The sequence below is a fragment of the Ictalurus punctatus genome, chromosome 20 (assembly GCF_001660625.3).
Source record: "Ictalurus punctatus breed USDA103 chromosome 20, Coco_2.0, whole genome shotgun sequence".
Classification (NCBI taxonomy): Eukaryota; Metazoa; Chordata; class Actinopteri; order Siluriformes; family Ictaluridae; genus Ictalurus; species Ictalurus punctatus.
The window spans coordinates 10,653,672-10,675,692 of NC_030435.2; the positions used below are offsets into that span (position 1 = coordinate 10,653,672).

The following is a 22,021-nucleotide window of genomic DNA, read 5'->3' on the forward strand; positions in this document are numbered from 1 at the left end:
GCTCGAACATGACCCTGCTGCCACATATTACATATTACAAGAACTGTTTCTTTTACTTTGTTTTTACATGAAAAATAAAGCTACCATGTTCACCATGTTCCTTTGTGTGATATTCCTGTATTTAACTGTATATGTATATATGGATTTGCTGCTCAGTTGTTTTTCTGTGTGTGTTTCAGATCCAGAACTTGAGGTGACTATTGGTACAGCTAAACAAGAACCTGGTATGTCAGTCCTTGCATTACTGGACTTGATTAAAACCTTCATTTAGACATTATAAAATCAAGTAAACTAATGCAGTATACTTAACTCTAATGTTCTGAACACTATTTACAAATCCTTTTGACACAGGCCATCTCTGTGAAATCTTTAAATACTAAGTATATTTTATATTCCTTGTGGTTAATTTACAAGTATGAGTTACCAGTACAATCAGTCTCATAAAACAATTATGATAGAATTTGATAAAATATGCCCATTTATTATTTAGAATTTTAATTAGCAATTAAACTACTTTTAAAGATTGTATTAAATAAATAAAAATGATTAAAAGTTAAATAATAAATCTGTGACTTAGTAGTTCTAAATAGTTTTCTTTGTTATAATATCAAAACCAAGACCAGGCAATAAAGCATTCAATAAAATGCAATTAACTGAAACACAGAGGAAAGAAAACCACTTAACTAAAGTCTACATGGACATACTATGTAAAGAAATTTTTGAATGTGTGCAGGTAAGAGAGAGTTGAGAGTTGAGCTGTGTGTGTAAAACCAGAGGATGTGTGGAAGAAGAGGTGAGAAGTTCATATATGAATTTATATGAACCATGCCAAACGTGTTCACGCTGAGCTTATTATATTACCATATGAAATAGGTCACTGCCTTTTCTGTTATGAAACAGGAGAACAATAGAGGAGACAGGGAGTGGCGGGGAGGTCAAAGACTCCATGCGTGGTGGATGGCAAGCAGTATAAACTCAATCAAAAGTTCCAATGACAAAAATAAATATAGTGGCAAGCAGCAATTATCGGGGTTCAAGCCGTTTAGGGCCCTTAAAGACGTTAAAAGATATTATTTAACATTGTGCAATCCTATAAGGAATGACAAGAACTAAACGCTTATTCCAGGTCTCCCCTTTATAATACCATTTTCAGATTTCACACAAATTTTGTTGTAGATATAGATACTTGGAATAAATGATGGGTAAGAAAATGTTTATTTCAGGGCTCTCCTTTATAACATAATTTCCCGATCTCACTGTAATCATAATATGATATATTTGCAAACCCTGATACCTCAAATGAACAAATTATAATGATTTTATAATGTCTAAATATGATTTCAAAAGAAAAACCTGTGAAAAGTTCTATATTATTGAGCAGAATGAGCCAAAGAGTGGTCCTCTGCTGCTATGTAGTGGTTATAATGGCAATTTCATTGAATTTACCATAAGAATATAGACATTTTTCACCTTTTTAACTGTTTATAGAAATAACTATCGCCCGATCTACATAACATTTGTGTGCTTGTTCAGAGTCATATGTCACATGAGCTTATCTACTTTCCAGAAGATCTAAGCATTCCTTGAGGTGTTATAGGATTTTGGGTACGTTTGCCCAAGCCCACATTTTAAGGCCTTAAAGCACATGTGTAAAATGGTATTATATATACTTTAACAAGCCTGTAGACACCTAGATCAGAGATGGAAAAGAAAATTAACAGCCAATTCATGCAATTAACTATGGAAATATATGGTTTTAATAGCACCACCTATTGTCCGATCTTCATAAAGGTTTCCATGCTTATTTAGAATTATATGTCACATGTGCTCACCTAGTTTGGTGAAGTTTTGACTGTCTGTTTAGGATTTACAGAGTATATTTTGCCTTGCCCATTTTCTACATGACCCTGTTGTAGCTATCCAGAGAGTAACGATCCACAATTTTAAAAAATAATTATTGACCTAGAGAGTACAGAGAATTGTAATGCAGTGAGGTTGAACAAAAAACCTAGGATTAGTTCGCAAAACTAGATTTTTAAAATAATCTCAAATATTTAATGAACGATTTGATTACCAGCAGTGGTCCTAGAGGCAAAGTTGTGCAGAATGAGGAGATCTAACATATGATACAAAGAACATGTGTATCGCTGAAGCATCATCAAAGTCCACAATTCTTGTCAAGTGATACCAAGTTTGGTGAAAATAGCTCATTCCCTTTAAGAGTTATTACTATTTAACTAATTTGGCCAAGTTCACTACCTTTAATTTTGTCATGCCTTTGACACGTAAAATTGAAAGTAAAATTTTTTTTACAATGATTATCTATAAATAGATTATACCATAGAATCTTGTACCACTTGTTTCATCGATATTAAGCAAAAAACCTATGACTAGTTCGCATAAGTACGTTTTTAACATTATCCGATTGGCCATTGTTAACCTTGTTTAATAGCTGCTGAAGTTTGATTGGCCTATGGTGGCCATGTTTTTCAACATACGTGAATGTCCTCATAGAATGTTATGGCACCTGAGCCAAACAAACTGTAGACAAAATAACCTAGGACTAGTTCGCAAAACTAGATTTTTAAAATAATCTCAAATATTTAACGAACAATTTAATTGTCAGCAGTAGTCCTAGAGGCAAAGTTGTTCAGAATGAGAAGATCTAATGTATGATACAAAGAATATGTGTATGTCTGAAACATTTAATGATATTCAAATCATTTACATGCCATTTATACAGCCATTTCCAAGTTCTTTTACTATTATAGTGCCATCAAGTGGCCAAACACCTCCATTTTTGACAAGTGCCGCCATTTTTGATGTGCCCTTGCGAGAGTAGATCAAAACTTTTTTTGGATAACTATTGATCTAACGCTTCCAAATATTGTGCTGCAATAGGTTTATTTCAGTTGAGCAAAAAAACTATGACTAGTTCACAAAAGTATGTTTTTAACATTATCTGAAAAATGTACACCAATGGTTCTTGAGGCAAATATGTTTAGAATGAAAAGACATATCATGTGATATATATTATTTGTGTTTGTTCAAAACACTGTGTTATATACATCCATTAAGACCGACAAAAATCGTAATAATGCCACCTAGTGGCCGACTTGTTTAAAACTTTGTAATACCCTCTTAGACCAAGTGTCAAATAGGCCCAGCAATCTTGCCTAATAGCTATTGAAATTTGATTGACCGATGGCGGCCATGTTTTTCAACATACATGAATGTGCTCATGGCAACTGAGACAAAGACTCTTTGCTAATATTGATGTCAATTAAATCAATAGTTACCATAGTTCTATTTCAATAGTTTCATAGTTACAGCCAGTTTCATGTTTTTTGTAATTGTTTGGCACTGTGTTGGTCCTGATCGGACAAAAAACCTAGGAGTACCTGCAAAAGTAGGTTTTACAAAAAATCCAAGATGGCAGAAAATTTTTATAGGTGGCAATGAAATCAGATATACATTTTGTTCGGCTGGTCCCAAGGATTCCATAGATAAGACACTTGATTCTGTGATAAACGGTTCAAAAGTTATGGCCTTTTTTCTAAACATGCTCACTATAGCCCCACCATCTGGCCAATCTGGCCGAAACTTTGTGACATTTCAGCTCAAAGTTTCAGCTCTCTGGGCCTTACGGTTTGGTCTGCACAATCAGTTTTAGGGCAGAATAATAATAATAAAATAAATAAATAAGAATAATAAAAATCCTTACAATCAGGCTTGAACCCCTAAAAATCCTTACAATTACAATAGGGTTTCTGCTCTTCGGGCTTGAACCCCTAATAGTAAAAATCCTAACAATTATAATAGGGTTTCAGCCCTTCAGGCTTGAACCCCTAAAAAAATAATAAAAATCCTTACACTTACAATAAGGTTTCAGCTCTTCGGGCTTGAACCCCTAAATGTAAAAATCCTTACAATTACAATAGGGTTTCAGCCCTTTAGGTTTGAACCCCTAAAAAATAATAAAAAATCCTTACAATTACAATAGGGTTTCAGCTCTTTGGGCTTGAATGAGAGAGAAGTCAAAGAGATAGGGGAGATTCGCAAATAGTGCTGTATTAAAGTGACTGTAACAAAGTTTCAAACTCAGAAAAGTTAAAACTATGTACAACAACAATGTACACAGTACAGTCTTATGTGAGTTACTTTCAATTCATGGTGGAGAGAGAGGAACCTAGCCATTGAAGCTCTTATTTGTGCACTCTGACTAAATGGCAATGCAATGTGTGTAGGCCAGCAGTTCCCACATTTTTTAGGCAAACGATCCCAAATGGACATTATAAATTTACTGTGACCCCAAGCTCTGTCCACCATTAAAAAAAATTAACACACACACACACACACACATAGTACTGTGCAAAAGTTTTAGGCACCCGATATTTTTAGTACAACCTTTGTTATAGATTTTTTATTTTATGACTTCTACATTATCATGTCACTACAGAAAACATTTTAGATTCCCAAGCATTAGTTTTCTAACCCAAAATTAAATGTTACAGAAAAAAAATTATGTCAAGAAAGAAAGCAGTACATTATGTAAGAGATCACTTTTCAGACAAAAAAAAAACAAAACAAAACATAATGAAGGCTGCTGGGTTTTGCTTAAAATACAAGAAGCAAGTGCAAAGACAGTCAAAGTCTCCAGAAGAACTGTGGCTGGTTCTGCAAGATGCTCAATAAAACTTACTATTTTTATTTTTATTTTTATTCTTTTGTCACATCAAATATTGACTTTGTTTCATTTACAACAGATTACTGCTCTTTATGATATTTATTTTTATGTAGAAACGTCCAACATTCATTATATATATATTATATATATATATATATATATATATATATATATATATATATATATATATATATATATATATATATATATACATATATATAAAATCGCAATGAATTTTTCATCTTGCTCCGGATCTTAATTTACAAAAACAGTGAATATAAACATAAACATATTGACAGCTTCTATACTTACTCATTTCAGTTTTTTTAAATGCAGCTCTCCATAATCAAATGATAACTTAAAACAGTTAACATGCTTACTCAATAATTATTTAAAAATCCAACAACTAATTCGTCTTGCTCCAGAACTTCAGCTGCAGAAACGGAGCTATAGACAATAAATTCACATGAAACATATTGATAGCTTATAGAGGCTATAGGCCCAATAAAAATATTGTGCATGCTCAGGGTGTTTAAAAACACATACGCCATTATTATTTTTTAAATTCAGCTCTACATGAACAAATAATAAATTAAACATTTTAACATTCTCACTTAACAATTAGCTAAAATCCAGTGAATAATTCATATTGCTCCAGATCTTCAGTTACAAAAACAGAGCCATAACAAATTAACAGCTTCTAAGACAAAATATTATGCACATAAGATTTGAATTACAATTGGATAGAAACACTTACGCCTTTAATTTTTATTAAATTCAGCTCTACATGAGCAAATGACAACTACGTTAAGCTTACTCAACAATTAGTTAAAATTAAACAAACAATTCAAATTGCTCCAGATCTTAAGTTAAAAAACGGAGCCTAGACACAAGAAATTCACATAAAACATATTTATAGCCTCTATAGGCTATAAGAAACATATTATACACACTAAGCGTGTTCACTTACAATATGCATGGTAGATATTGCGACCTGCGACATCCACCAATCAGAGAGGTTCCCAAATTTCAGTAGATTATTCGATTGGTTAAAATTAATGAAGACTCTCTCGTGTTTTTCCACGGGTGCTCGACCATTTCCATCGGAAATGTGGGATCAGCACCTAAGCCCATATGACTGTATAAACATACTGTAAAATACTGTTCATTTGTTTTACTTGTTATGCTTGTATTACATCTGTTCATTTCTCAAAATGCATGATTACGTAGACTTTTCCCCAGATTTCTAAAAGCCCAAGGTCTGTAACCAGTGGAATCTCAAATTCAAACTTTGTACTGTAGAATGCAACTATAGAGTACTTATTTCTATGAAAATTTCAGGTTTGTATCTGGTCCCCCACCAGAGACATTCAACCCAAAATTAAGGGGATTTTTTTTAAATGATTCTTTTTTTTTCAGGGAGAGGAAGTGAAATCTCAAATCTGAAATGTTCTGCATGCACACTATACGTACCCAGGTACCCGCTAAAAATTAACACTGAGACATGAACTTTTCCCATTATAACTTGACCCTAAACGTGGAACTGTGAGCAATCTTGAGCATTACATTTCGGATTAAGTTCTAAGTCTAAGGAACAAGAATGTGCAAAATGTTTATATACAGTCATGTGGAAAAAAAGTACGCCCCATGGAAATTGCTGGCTTTTTTGACATGCAAACATTTGATAATCTTTAAAACAGTGCCTATTAATAAATTTGATATACTATCAAATTTTTTGAAATTTTCACCATTTAAATGAACAAAAACAAGTCATGTGGAAAAATTAAGTACACCCTTACACTTATGAGAGCTCAAATTCCTAAAATTAGAATCAGGTATTCAAGATTGGGTGCCAGTGATTAGAACCTGCTTAGGGAGTGAAGGTGTTATGTAAACCACTCACATCTAGTGTCTGGTGTTCCCTTTGCTATTGAGGTGTGTGGTGTCATCATGCCAAGATCTAAAGAATTCTGCAAGGCCTTCAGAAAAAAAGTTTGTGGATACCTGGATGAGTCTGGCGAGGGATTTAAAAAGATCTCCAAATCATTTGAAATACATAATTCCACTGTAAGGAGAATCAACTACAAATGGCACAGATTTCAAATGACTCCCAATTTGTCCAGAACTGGCTGTCCCAGCAAATTCAGTCCAAGAGCAGACCATCTGTTGAAGAAAGAAGTCTCTACGAACCCCAAAATTTAATCACAGGATCTGCTAGTAAGTTTTGCAACTGTTGGTGTCAAAGTGCATGCTTCTACAATCAGAAAAATATTGCACAAATTTGCCCTGCATGGGAGGCATGCCAAGAAAAAGCCTTTGCTGTCTAAAAAGAACAATAAAGCAATACTACAGTTTGTCAATGAGCAGACAGGCAAAGACTAGGCCTTTTGGAATAACGTGCTCTGGACAGACGAATCAAAGGTAGAGTTGTTTGGCCGCAGTTACAGCAGACATGTTTGACGCAGACTAAAGACAGCTTTTCAGGAGAAGCACGTCATACCAACTGTGAAGTATGGTGGTGGAAATGTTATTGTTTGGTGTTGCTTTGTTGCCTCATAGACTGAACAGCTTGCATTCATTGATTCATCCATGAATTCTGCATCATATCAGAGTGCTCAAAGATAATGTGAGGCCATCTGTCTGAAAGTTGAATCTGAACCAAAAGAGGACCTTTCAAAAGGATAATGATTCTAAGCAAACAAGCAAATCCACCAAGATTTGTGTGCCATAACAGAAAGATGGTAATGCCAATACATAGAGGTAATCACTCAAAAATTAATTTAGTTTAGTTTATTGATTTGTAATGTTGAAACCAAAATGCTGTGGAATAAATATAAACAGAATTAAAACAAATTAAGAGTAAGCAAAAACCAAAGATAAGACTAAAGAAAAATTTATAACCTCAATTAAAACAAAGAATACAAATAAGTCTTCAAAGAAGATTTAAACACAGAAACAGAAGGGGAAGATCTGATGTCGAGAGGAAGACTATTTTCCAAAGCCTAGGAACAGCAATGGAGAAAGCCAAGACATGAACGAGAAAATGAGAGCAGTAATTGACTGGTGTCGAAGGTGTCTTGAAGTAGTGTATGGGGTGAGAAGATTACAAATATACTGCGGAGCAAGTCCATGCAAAGCTTTAAAGACAAAAAGATAAACACACAATTTTACTAGAGATCCTGATCCTTTCTGCCCTCCAGACCTGCCTGATTCGTTCGGATGCCCTACCTCTGAATGGAGCTCTCATCTACTCCAATTCCAGATGGACACACTCACTGTGGTTGCTGGGACTACGGTTGCTTCTAAGGCCAAACAAACTTCATATTAAACCATAATGAACTTTCCTTTACCTTTACACTGTCCATTGTTGTCTTTAATTTATTTATTCATTCATTCATATACCCTGTCCGTTGTTACCCAGATGAGGATGGGTTCCCTTCAGAGTTTGGTTCCTCTCAAGGTTTCTCCCTCTTAACATCTTATAGAGTTTTCCTTGCCACCGGCTTGCTCAATTGGGAAAAATTTGCATATTTAAAATCTGTATCCCGTGTTTATATGTTTCTGTAAAGCTGCTTTGAGACAATGTCCATTGTAAAAAGCACTATACAAATAAAATTGAATTGAATTGAATTAAATTTTAAAATCAACACAGAACTTGACTGGCAACCAGTGAAGAGAACGAGCGCAGGTGTAACGTGTTCACATTTTGTACTGCCAGTCAGTAATCTGGCTGCCACATTTTGTACCAACTGCAAACGATCAATAATTGTTCTGGGCAAGCCCAGATAGAGCAAATTACAATAGTCCAACCTAGATGTTATAAACGTATGAATAACAGTTTTGAGGTCCTTCTTGGAGAGCATCATCTTGATTTTAGCAATAGATCTTAACTGAAAGAAACTGCTTTTTACCACAGCACTAATCTGCTTATCAAAGCACAGTGTAGAGTCAAAAATGACACCAATGTTTTTGACACATGCACATTAGAAGAGAGGAGACCAAGCTGACTGACAATGTCAGAGGACAGAGCTGATGGACCAAAGATGATTATTTCGGTTTTGTCGTTGTTTAGCTGTAAAAACGTCCATCCAGCGCTTAATGTCATGCAGACAGTCAAACTAGACACAGAGAAGGTTTTATTTTACATAGGAAGATAAAGCTGAGTGTCATTGGCATAGAAATGATATGATAAGTGGTGTCTCTCAATAATATGACCTAGAGGAAGCATATATAGAGAAAAGAGAAGAGGACCCAAAATGGAACCCTGTGGAACACCATAGTGCATTTGAGCACAGGATGAGAAACACTTCCCTACATTAACAGAAAAAGATCTCTCCTTGAGATAAGAGACAAACCACTCCAGCACAGGCCCCTGAAACCCAGCTACATCACCACCAAGCATTTGCAAAATGATATCATGATCCACTATGTCAAATGCTGCACTCAAATCAAGCAAGATTAAAATACAGCAAGAGCCTGAATCAAGAGTAAGTAAGATATCATCAGATATCGAGTAACCTTCAACAAAGTAGATTCAGTACTGTGAAGTTCCCTGAAACAGGACTGAAATGAATCAAAAACTTTAAAAGCACTCAGGTACGAAGAAATCTGAGAATATACTTTTTAAAAGACGTTTGAAATGAAAGATAGTTTGGAAATGGGTCTGTAGTTATTCATGACATGCTGATGTCATGCTGATGCTTTTTTAATGGCAGTTGTACTACAGCATGTTTAAAAGTGGCAGGCACCGCCCCATTGACTAGAGGGCTATTAATAATAGCGGTCACAACCGGATTCAAAGCAGGAAAAGCCTCTTTAAAAATATGTGAAGGCAGCACATCAAAAAAGCAGAAAGAGGGCTTCATACTAGAAACAATATCAGAAAGCTGGAAGGAGACACTGGTTGAAAAAAAACGTATCGTGGAAATTAGACAACACTCGCAGACTCGTCCTCTGAAGGTAAAATGGTTTATTACAGAAAGATGGTTAATACAGGATAGAATAACGAGAGCATCTAAAGTGCTTGTGCTGAACCAGTACTATATATATGAAACGCAGAGCATGACACACTTCTGTGTACTGATAAGAAGCAGTTTGAGGCAGTTCAAACAGGCTTTGTTTCAGGGTCTTAGAAGATGTGCAGATGAACTTTGAACAGAAGAACATGTTTGTGTCTCTGTAAGCAGATAAATATTCTGTATTGATCTAAGTGACATCACATGGCCTTCTTAGGCGTTATCCTCAGATCATCATGAAAAGAACAAAACTATGAATAAGTAAAAATGAATAATTTCCCTCACAAACGACAAAGAGCTCTGACACTGAGGTGATTCTAGAGAAGAACTATGAGATGGTATGTTAGACTGAAGACCCTCAATTTTATGACTACAATGATTTCAAACTAATCACACAGGTCAGTAGAAATCTCAAATGGAACACTAGGAGAGGGCTTTAGAAAGGCATTAATTGTACTAAAAAGGACCTTCAGCCTTTGCATATTTTGTCCCGAGTCTGCTGACATGGACAACCAAGTTCGGCTAACACCCGAATCTGCTGACACTGACAACCAAGTTCTCCTCAGGCCTGAAGCAGACATCATGACCAACCAAGTTATGCTCAGGCTTGAGACTGATGACACAGCCATCCGAGTTCAGCTGGCAGAGTCGGTGAAGAACAACAGTCAGCCTCCCTGCTCAGCCAAGGACGTCGCTCTGCCTCCGTAACCAACTGAGGACTTTGCTCCACACTCAAGAAAGGCAGATGAGACGGCCCACCAAGTCAAGACCTCCGTCTAAAACTGACGACACAAGTTCCCAAGCATCATTCTTGCCTATTGACCCTGGCAAACCAGCCCCAGCCTCATATCTGCTCCTCGACTCCTGGAGGAACCTGCTACTTGTTGGCAATGCCTGCATTGGCTGAGGGGCTGTGTGAAAATTTTACCCAGAGGGCCAGGACCACCGGGGGAGGGAGTGTATTTTGGCGCTTTGGGAGAAGCTACTTTGGTGGGGGTGGGGGTTCTGTCATATCACAGAAAACCAATTACTACATTTCCCATCCTGCACTGTGGCCCACAAACATGGCTGCCATGGACCACAATTCCCAGAAAACTTGCCATTCTAATCATGCATACCTGCATCCAATTCACAGCACAGTGACAACCACAAGTTATAAGGACTTTCTATGCATTCACTCATGGCGAAGTACTATACGCTCAGTTGCCTTGTCTCTGTCATTACCAAGCCTTATATCGTGTTTGTTTGTTCTGGTTTTGGCCTTGTTCTTGTTTTCAACCTCTTGTTTTTGCCTTGCCTTGTTTGGACTGTTTGCCTGTTTGCCTGACCTCTGCCTGTCTTTGTTTATTGATTTCTGCAGGCTAACTCCTTGCATGACACAACACTAGTTTGTTTGGCAGAGGTAGATGGGCAGGAAAATTTTTCCACTTTTAGTGCTGAATTCCAAAATTGAAGGTGATTAAAATAGCATGTACACTCTTCATTTAAATGTGGCTTGTTTGACTGTGATTCCCAGTGACTTTTCATATTATAGCACACAAAGTCCATCTTTTAATATTTCTAATATTAATTCACAAAATAATTAATGAAACAAAAGTAGAGTTTCTCTCAAAACCCCATTTGGAGACCCCTGGTTTAGAAGCTTGGTCCTCTTGTTTGTGCACAGCTCAGACTGAACCATAGTGGAGCCACTGAAAAAGAATTGCAATGCAGCACATTTAGAGGAGTTTGTTTTCAGGTATGTAATGTCAATTCAGTTGACTTTAAAATCTATCTAATGACCTGGCATGACTATCAGTGATAGGTTGCATGAATCTACTTCTGTAGGCTTGTTAGTATCTGCCTGACCCATGCTGCTTCATATCATTATGTGTGGTTTTCTTGCAACTGTTGGTGGTGCTGTTGCTCACACTCCGGTTCCACAAAAATGCAAAATAGTCCACTTTAAGACATTTGTTAACAGTGAATATTCTGATGAGGGGAGAAAAAGCAACCTTATGTTGCCTGTTTTTTTTCTGGCTGTGAAAGACAGAGGGTTTAGCCCTGCTAGCATTCATACCAGCTGCCCAAGTTGTGGCCATTTAATTTAAATGCCTTCTTTACTCAACTCCATCTCCTCCGCTGAATATAACAACCCTTTCTCTGCCATTATGACAATTGAAACAGGAAGCAACATGACAACCTGTCTAGGGATCAGTTCTCTGGAATGGAAAGCATTTGTCACTCTCTCATGTGCGCATGGACTGAGTGAGTGGGTGGCGTCAGAGCGGTAGTGAGTGAGTGTGTGCGTGGCGGAGGCCACTGGTCCAGATTTTGCTTGTTCTCTTTTCTATCTTTGTTTCTTCAGAAATAAAATATTTTTTGGTCTTTGTTTTCTGAGGGGATCTAAGTTACTTTTGTATGTTGTGTGTGTGTGTGTGATTGTTCTCGCTTTTCTGTGGTTTGGGAGCATGGCTGCCTCAGGTACGAGGAAGTATGATTCCCTCACGCGGCAGCATGCTTAAAAAAAAGTAGCCACTACCACCAGCATTGAGGAGGTTAGTTTGGCCGAGGGGGAGATTGTTGGACATGACAACATTCTGTCTGCAGCCCGTATGAATAGTGCCATCGTTTTGTTTCTGAAAATGGTGGCTTTGGCCAAAGAAGTGGTTGACAATGGAGTTGTGCTTGATGGTGTTTTCACCTTAGTGCTTAGTCGACCCCTTCTAAGAAAGTCATGTTGTCTAATGTTACGCCTTTTATTAAGGATGAGATTTTTGCCCAAACGCTATCTCGCTATGATAAATTGGTGTCGCAGATCAAGAAGATAGCGATAACAAGTAAATCCATCTCTCTTTAAGAATATTGTGTCTTTTAGATGATTTGTTTACATGGTTATGAAATATAATAATGATCTGGATTTGACACTAAACGTAACTGTGGATGATTTAAATTATGTTATTTATGCTACAACTATGAAGTGTTTTGGGTATGGTTTAACTAGTCATTTGGTGCGGGCTTGTCTTGAAAAACGTGTCAATCCCACGAATGGTAATGATACTGATGAGGCCGCTGGTAATGAGGTTACTGCTGGAGAGGGTGTTGGGGTGGATGGGGCCCAGACACCAGGAGAGGGCGCAGCAGTACCTTCTCAAGTGGAGACACCTGAGGCTGGCCCCTCTCACCAGAGTGTCTGTGCTAAACCAGGTGAGGAAGAGAAAGCTGATGTTGAGTCAGATTTATGTGAAAAGGATACACATGAGAACAATGTGTCGCTGGATAGCGTTGATCAGTCTTTAGCTGATGAAGTTGAGGATGAAAGTTCTCACATGGAAACGGAAGAGAATGTGTTTAAGGTGCCCCGGAAAAAGAGATGGCGGACCTGCCCTCATGCAAAAGGAAAGACATTCTAGTTGAGGTAAATCTATTGATGTGGAAAGTGAGAGCGAATCATCTGACTGCACTTTCACTTGTAATTTAAATCAAAGTGGCTTTTTGAGTTGTGTATACAGCGTAGATGATATCAAAGCTTTTCTGAAAAAACCAAATATGCCAGAAATGTCAGGATTGACGAGTCTTATCCGGATGTGGAAGAGTTCATAAGAAAAACAAGGGGGTTTATGGCAGAAGGGGACTTTACTGAACAGGAGGGATACTGTCTTAAGAAAATTCTTACAAGATTAAATGTTATGTTAGATAATAATCTAACAATCTAAGGGTGATAGTCAACCTTAGACCTTTGTTTTTATGTACATGCTATTAATATTATTAATACTATCTATTAATACTTTTATTTTTATTTATGAGTGAATTTCAAATTGCTTAGTTGAATTTAAATGGAGCAAGGGAAAGGTGTAAAAGGTTTTTGTTTTTTGAAATAGTTAAGCAGTTTTTGCACAAGAAATCCATCCATCTCCTACCGCTTACTCCTTTTCATGGTCACGGGGAACCTGGAGCCTATCCCAGGGAGCATCGGGCACAAGGCGGGGTACACCCTGGACAGGGTGCCAGTCCATTGCAGGGCACAATCACATATACACTCAAACACTCATTCATACACTACAGACACTTTAGACATGCCAATCAACCTACCATGCATGTCTTTGGACTGGGGGAGGAAAACGGAGTACCCGGAGGAAACCCCCGCAGCACGGGGAGAACATGCAAACTCCGCACACACATGGCCCCGGCGGGACTCGGACCCCAGAGGTGTGAGGCGAACATGCTAACCACTAAGCCACCGTGCGCCCACAAGAAATCCATACAGACACAAGTAATTCTGTTGAATGGGCAAGGAAGTTTGATGAGTAATCTTTTTTAAGTCATAACACGTCGACCAGTGAGGGAGTTGTTATTCTTTTTTCCCGTAATTTCGTTCCCTATTGTTATCTTGTTGATAATTATAAAGGGTAGGCTTTTAAAAGTTCAGTATGAAAATAGGTGGTTTATTTTAGTTTATGCACCTACTGCAGCCATTGAAAGAATGTTATTTTTGTATTGATGTTCTGAAGAATTGTGACTGAGGATTTTTTAAATTCGGGGGGGGGGGGGGGGGGGGGGGGGTTTAATTATATGGAGCTTGATATAGACAGGAATCATGCAGAGCCCCATATGCCATCGTGCAGAAGGCTAGTTGAATTAATAAATTCCTCTGATCTTGCTGACATTGCAAAAAACAGTATACCTGGGTGCACACCTATAATAATATGCTCTCATTGCCTAGATTGGAAAAATTTTATGGTTTTAAACACCAGTTAAGTTCTTTTAGAAGTTGTGTGATTATACCTGTAGGATTTTCAGATCATTGTATGGTTCTCTCTACTTTGTATGTGAGTAAACTCAAGCATAAGAATGTGTATTGGCATTTTAACACCAGTTTATTGTATGATATTCATTTTAGAGATGTTTAAATACTTTTGGAGTGACTTTAGGACAAAGTTTTCTTTTCAATCAAATAAAACAGTTGTGTCAACAGTATACCTCCAATGTCACGAGAGAAATAACTCAGCATATGAAATCCTTGGAGAATGAGATAATAGAGCTTCAAGGGTTAGTGAAAAACACAGGAAGGCAAGTATACATGGAAAATTTAAGAACCAAAAAGAGCTTATTGACTAAATTGCTAGACATTACTGCGCAAGGAGCTCTGGTCAGGTCGTGTTTTCAGAATGCGGAATGTATGGATGCACTGTCTAAATTCTTTTTTAATTTGGAAAAGAAAAATGGTCAAAAAAGGATTATACAGTACCTCACAAAAGTGAGTACACCTGTACACCTCACATTTTTGTAAATATTTGATTATATCTTTTAATGTGACAACACCCAACACTGAAAAAATGACACTTTGCTACAATGTAAAGTAGTGAGTGTACAGCTTGTATAACAGTGTAAATTTGCGGTCCCCTCAAAATAACTCAACACACAGCCATTAATGTCTAAACCGCTGGCAACAAAAGTGAGTACACCCCTAAGTGAAAATATACAAATTGGGCCCAATTAGCCATTTTCCCTACCCGGTGTCATGTGACTTGTTAGCAGGACAGCAGCCAGTCTTTGTAGCTTTTAAAAGCATGTAAATAAAAGGCTTTTAAAATTCACAAAATCTCTCTCTCTCTCTCTCTCTCTCTCTCTCTCTCTCAAAACAGACTGTGATGAGCAGAGTTCTAAGGATATTGTGCAGAGGTTCAGGCAGCAGGGTGGCTCTATGCTGAAGACACTGAACCCGATTCTGATCACCATCATCGTGATGAGTACCGTGGGTGTGCTGCTAGGGGCTGTGTGTGTTGTAGTCCTCTTCTGTGCCTGCTCCCACAATCCTGACCAAACCACTTCTGCCCTTGAGAACTACAAATTTGAGCTGGTTGATGGCCTCAAGCTCAAGAAGGAGAAAGTGAGCGCACAGAAATCATGTACAGAGGCATAAGGGCCAATGCTATGCAAATTCTAAGAGAACATTTAATGAAACCTTGTGACTGCCTGAGTCATGTTTTTTCAGGATATTCAGTGAGAAGGACTGACCTCCAGAGGGTGCTCTAAAGAAAAGATAATGTACAGTTTACTGGCAATTACCGTCTGGTTGCTTGGCCTGTTTTTTCCCCACATTTTTAATACTTGGATGCAGGTATTTATCCCCTGTAAATGTGTGCATTTTAATTATTTTTGTGGAACTTTGAAAAGAACCATGTTTAGGCATGTGTGTCTGAGAGTCATGTGGCTTATGTGGAACTTAAATAGTGCCTTTTTAGATATTTTTGTTTCCTTTTTACATTTGAGCTCACCACACTCCCCATCTTCCTACTGCCATTGCACTCTGCAGGTCAACAAAAAAAAGTTATTTTTTTATTTTTTTGTGAGCCTTTCGTGCTGTTATCTCCTTTAAGCTATATACAGACACTAATGTTATTAGCTAAATTAAGTAAAGTCACTTAGGTCACATCAAATTGCAACACCATCTGAAAAATTCCTGTTCCCAGTCAAGGTCTGCAGTCAATTGACTCTATATTTCTGCCCTCCCACATAACCAATCCACATTTGTTCAATTCTATTTAACTCCTCTTAACACCAGGGGGCAATGTTTTAACACTTGGATACCTTTTTGTTCACATGAGCACACATGAGGCCTTTACCACAAAGTCATATGGTGACTGTATGATGTTGTACAATGTCATCATCAGTGGCCGTTGTCCACTTTCTTCTTGCATGTACACATGCTATTTCAAGCTATCTGCAAAACAGCTTGCTTTAAACTATGGTTTAAGCTACAGGTAAACCTGTCTTCCAAAGCTGGTGTTAGTTTTCATTCAAACTTCATAAGTTCTTCAGTTAAATTCATGAGGCACTTACATCACATTGCAGAGCTTGCAAAGTTAATGGGTTCCATTAACATGCATATATAGACCTGAGCAGGTTACCCTCCATCGTCCCTTGGCATGCTGAGCCTTCATCTGGGTATCATGTCTCATGAGAAGTCTGCAAACGTAGTGGAATGGGTTGCCCTCGTAATTCCACACTCCTGATGCTGACTTGTGTGCAAATTCCATTAGCTTGCGTATATAGACTGGAGAGAATTTTTCCTCCATCTTCTCATATCAACGCAGAATGAGATTTACACTCTGTCTCCTTAGCAAAAGCCTTACTGGTTTCCAAGTTCTGGGTTGCTGCTATGGCCTAGCTAACCTACATCATTGTGGAACCATGATAGCGGAACCAATTTTGCAGTCAGATGTGATCGGAGTGCCACAGCCCAGAAAGACTGTTTGCCATAAACTGGCATTGATGATGATGGATGATAATCAGCATAAAAGGCAAAAAAGAGCTTGGAATCTCTTACAAGCTGGATGCCTAGAATTAGATATGACTCAACTGAAAGCCATAGTGCTGAAGCAGAGACCACACTCATGATAGATCATGCCCATTGGCAAAGTGCCTGGCCAAGGCCAGGAGCTGATTTTTCCTTCCTCTCTGAAGCAAGTGAGGATGCTTTATCTGTGGCTGCACCTAGAAGGGTCTTTTTGCCCAGTGGAGAATCACCAGCCGAGCAACAGCATGGAGGAGACTTCTGTCCCAGCATCAGTAGTGGCTCAGCTAAACTCATTGATGTTAGAGTGGAATCCGCATACATGCACTTTCGAAGAAGAAGCCTTTATTTGTCACGTAAAATTTACATCACAGTGAAATTCTTTTATTTGCATATCCCAGCTTGACCCCCAATTTAGGGTCAGAGTGCAGGGTCAGCTGTGAAATAGTGCTCCTGGAACAGAGAGGTTTAAGGGCCTTGCTCAAGAGCTCAACAGTGTTGCTGTGGCTTGAACCCCCAACCTTAATGCCTTTGTGAGCCTTAATGGTTGAGCTAGCACTGTACCATTTTTGTGTTTAACCACCAAGTGAGCTGGTTTCTACTAAATACACAGCTTTATCTTTGAGTGAGACAAATTTTTCAAGAAGGTTCCAAAGGGAGCAATTGCCATTGACATAGGCATTTTATATGTTCATAATGTCACCATGTGTATTTGTGATAAAGGTCTTGACATGTATTGACATTTTAAAACAGCCTCCTGGCAGTTATCCTGTGTTCAGTGAACAGGGCTATAAGGTATATGTAAACTAACTATATATATTTCCATTTTTTGTCATCTGCCAAAATAACTGAATATAATTTACATCAAACCAGTCATTACTCAATTTACAGTCATACATTTATTACCTAATTAATTTATCATTTTTTTATTAAAAAAAAAAGTAATTTAGTTGGGTTTTTTTGGGGGTTTTTTTTATGATGTCATTTATAACATTTTATATTTCAGGAGAAACACAAGAAAACCACTGTCCAGTCTTAATCTAATTCACTGTAACACAAATTCATTAAATGACTACTACATTCCAAAGAAATTATCAAATGAAATGATGATGTTTTTGCATTGTAAAATTTTTGCTAGTGAAAATGTGTTTTTGTAAGTCTGGTTTGTGTGTGTGTGTGTGTGTTTGTGTGTGTTTGTGTTCGTTCAATCATCATGAACTCTACCATTTTTGTAGTGACACAGAGACGCAATGCACATTGCATATTTATGCAGAATGCATAATTAGAAAATATGACATCACTATACCATGAATAATATGCTCAACTGATACAGATAATCACACTGCAAAAACAACAAAACATTTCCAAATATGACAAATCCCTTGTCTGCTTTTAAAGAACAAATATTATATCTGCCTTTAAAAAATATACCTGGTGAAAAGCGGAGAAAAAAAACTCTTATTGCTTTGTGTTAGCTTATATAGCTTTGACATTTTTAAAGCTCAACTCAAGACTTACTTTTTAAAACTTGCATTTGATTATTGATGTATTCTATTATTATTATTATTATTATTATTATTATTATTATTATTATTATTATTATTATTATTTTTATTTATTTATTTATTTATTTAATATCTTTTTTCTTTAATAGTTATGGCTAATACTAAATGCTGCAGGGTACTATATCTCAAAATCTTCAAACCATATTACAATGAATCCCATAAAAAAAATAGGAAAAGCATATGGTCTGATTGCTATGCTAAATTGTACATACTCTAGTGAAGTCATTCTGATTTAGGAACTAGAATTATTGACACTCCAAAGTAAATCCAAGGTCTGTGCCAATTACCATTACCATTGATAGTTAAAATAATCTTCGAACACAGCACACTTTTTATAACTTTCTTTATTTTTTAGCTATTTTACTTTCTAGACAAAATATTTTCTACTTCACGTTCTATCATATAATATACACTTTTAAAAAAGTTCAAAACCTGCATTCTATAGTACTGGGATGACAAACAGAGAATGTCTATGTGCAATAGAGAATTACGTAATGTAGATATGGGGTCATATACTAACCACATTCATCATTTTAGAACCGCTCTCTCTTAATCATAGATTATCATATAACGCTATTTGACTTACAGAGGTCGGTTTGTGTAAGTGGGAAGGTGGATAGTCACATTATTAGGATTTTGTTCAGTTAACACATAGTAAATGAGTCATGAGTACTGACTGGACAGGAAACTAAGTAGACATGCTAGGGACAAAGCAAAGCATAGTAAGAAGACATACTCATGACAAATAATCTTTGACCACCCACCTGATTCACCTCAAATGCCACTTCACTAGATGAAATTAACACAACTGATAACGATAATAGAATCACTTTACTGGTCATTTGTTTTACCACATTGCAATAATTCCTTTTTCATATATCTCAATTAAGGGTCAAAGTACAGGATCAGTCATTTATTTAGTCCTGTAATTAAGGGTTTAAGGGTCTTACTTATAGACCCAGCTGGTGTATGACAGAAAATTGACACCATATCACTCCCAACACATTTGATTTGGGGTTTGAACACAATGTTCCAGCACATATCATTAACCATTGAGACTCTGGGATATTTACCACAACCCCAATAAAATTAGAGTAGTGGTGGTTCAGTGGTTTGGACTCTGGGCTACTGATTGGAAAGCTTGAGGTTAAATCCAAATACTGCCAACTTATTACTGATGGGTTCTTGAGCAACACATGTAATCCACATCTTCTCAGCACAGTTGCTTTTATAAAAAAGTTCAAATAAAAAAAAAAAAAGCTTCTACCAAGTAATGTAGTAAAATGTATCGTACGCTTTTAAATTGGTTAAATGTGTTTTAACCAAAACATATTCATCTTTATACAAAAAATACAGATGGTTTTGGTCAGTTTGCAAGGCTATACAATTATATATGTTTCACTGAACATTAGATATATTTTGGCTTATACTTTTACTGAAACATCTGATCAATTGCCTGTGGGTTCTGGGAATAATGACACTGTATCCCACTATTTTCAATTCAATTCAATTTATTTATATATAGAGCTTTTAATAATTGGCACTGTCATGAAGCAGCTTTACAGAAATCCGGATATAGATTAACATTTTTGCCCTAATGAGCAAGGCGATGTTGGCAAGGAAAATCTCATATGAAAGGAAGAAGAAACCTAGATTGTGCAACCTACACTGGATTGTGCAATTATGAGTCATTACTCATCTATAGATGTGACTGTGACAGTGGGGGTGTGGTTGAGCATCAACTGTGGACAGAGAGGAAGAGGGTCGAACCAGAAGGTAACGCGTGATGATTTTATTCTGTCTTAATACCGCCAGTCTACTTATTTGTGTCTGTTTGTAACTGGCACGAGAGAGAGAATGTGACATGTGGAGTTTGTGAGACACATAAACGTGCACACACACATGCCAGGGAGCATGAACTTGACAGAGATAAAGCTGCAAGTCAGGGATGGACCCGTTTCCAGAGCTTAATTTGAGCAGGGCCTGGTTCACACTGCACCGACAGACGCCATCAGCCATGTTTGTCGGGTTTTGTCAGATCAGTGTGTTAACCCTGTCTGCTTCTGTTGACGTTGGTCTACATTTGTTTTCACTCACTGAACATGAAAAAAACTTGCATTGAGTGTTATCACTGTTTGCAGGACTACCAAACTGAAAAAAATATAAAAATTTTTTGGCTATCTAACATGAGACCAGCCTAGTTTTATGTCGCTAGACAAGGAGAGGCACAACTAAGTTATCATTCAGTACTTTTACATGGACGACAATAATCCAATATTAACCCGATTAAGACAATACTCTGATTAAGAAACTACCATGTAAACAGCAATTTTTTATTACCTTAATCCGATTAAAGTCATACTCGAAGTGAACACAAATCAAATTAAGACATGTGGAGTACTCCTGTTTTAGTCGCATTATCAACATGTATCACAGACATATAAACACCTTAATCACACTATTAACATCGTGTGGGAGTTTTCACCGCATTTTAAGACAGGACACGATCACACACGGCAGTGCTCAACTGTTTAACGCCAAACAAGAGAGCACGGCTGCGTCCCAAACCGCGTACTAACCTACTATATAGTAAGCGAACCATAACCAAACCTACTATATAGTAAGCGAAATACATGTATCTCAGCTACTATATAGTAGGTAAGTACGCGGTTTCGGACGCAGCCCACGGCTTCATGCAGTTGTCTATTTGCACGTATAGCATGACAAATAATTAACTGCACTTTAAGTGTTCGTAAAAATTCTAAATAAAAACACCCAAAACTGTATACGGTACCATAATGAAGACGAACTGTATGTTGATATGTGAAATTCTGGAGGGAACGTCAGATGGCATGGCACGGTGACATAATGATGTGTACCATTAATCGAACTATGTTCTATAACATGTAAAACAGGAACATGAAAGGAGTATTCTAAAAGCGACTCATGTAAACACCTTAATCACAATATTGTCTTACCCAGAATAAGGTCAATAATTAGATTACTGCTGTCCATGTAAACATAGTCATTGTATCAGTTTAGCTGGTTACAGTTCCATGCAACGTATGTTAGCTGCATTTATTCTCTGCTCATATCATGTTCCCGTAACTTGAAACTCAAATAGACATTTACACACCTTGTTTTTTTGGCTCAGCATAAGATGATGTTAGTGTTTCAGTTTCAACCCCTTTACTGGTTAAAAATAAAACACAGAACCCCCACTTAACGTGCGGCTCATGAAGCACGTAATCAGTTCATGAGGGGGTCCTGGACCCCCAGACCAGATGTCCCACTGACAGAGTTCCACTGCTTGTCTTCCCTTGCGGGGCTGGATAGAGGACACTTGACATGTTGTGGACACATGACAGATGTGGCTCAGTCTCTTCCACACCGTAAAGAGATGACTGGCCTGGGTTGAGCATGGGGTGATGGCAACTACGCAGTCTGCGGGGGGGAATAAAGCCCAAGGCGGAGCCCG

At 37.4% G+C, this 22,021-nt stretch overlaps 1 protein-coding gene across 5 annotated transcripts in view; it reads left to right on the top strand.

Moving 5' to 3' along the window:
* LOC108280422 (neuropilin-1a) overlaps positions 1-18,373 on the top strand; it is a 132,989-nt gene extending 114,616 nt beyond the window's left edge. Inside the window, exons 16-18 of one of the 5 annotated variants that reach the window (XM_047162618.2) lie at positions 180-224; positions 734-793; positions 15,327-15,462. In XM_047162618.2, coding sequence (XP_047018574.1) covers positions 180-224; positions 734-768 — 80 coding nt within the window. In that variant the 3' untranslated portion in view covers positions 769-793; positions 15,327-15,462. Of the gene's footprint in view, positions 1-179; positions 225-733; positions 794-7,887; positions 8,211-15,326 lie in introns of those variants that run through there. The other 4 variants (XM_017495375.3, XM_053673507.1, XM_017495370.3 and 1 more) reach the window with 4 other exon arrangements.
* The last annotated feature ends 3,648 nt before the right edge of the window (positions 18,374-22,021 follow it).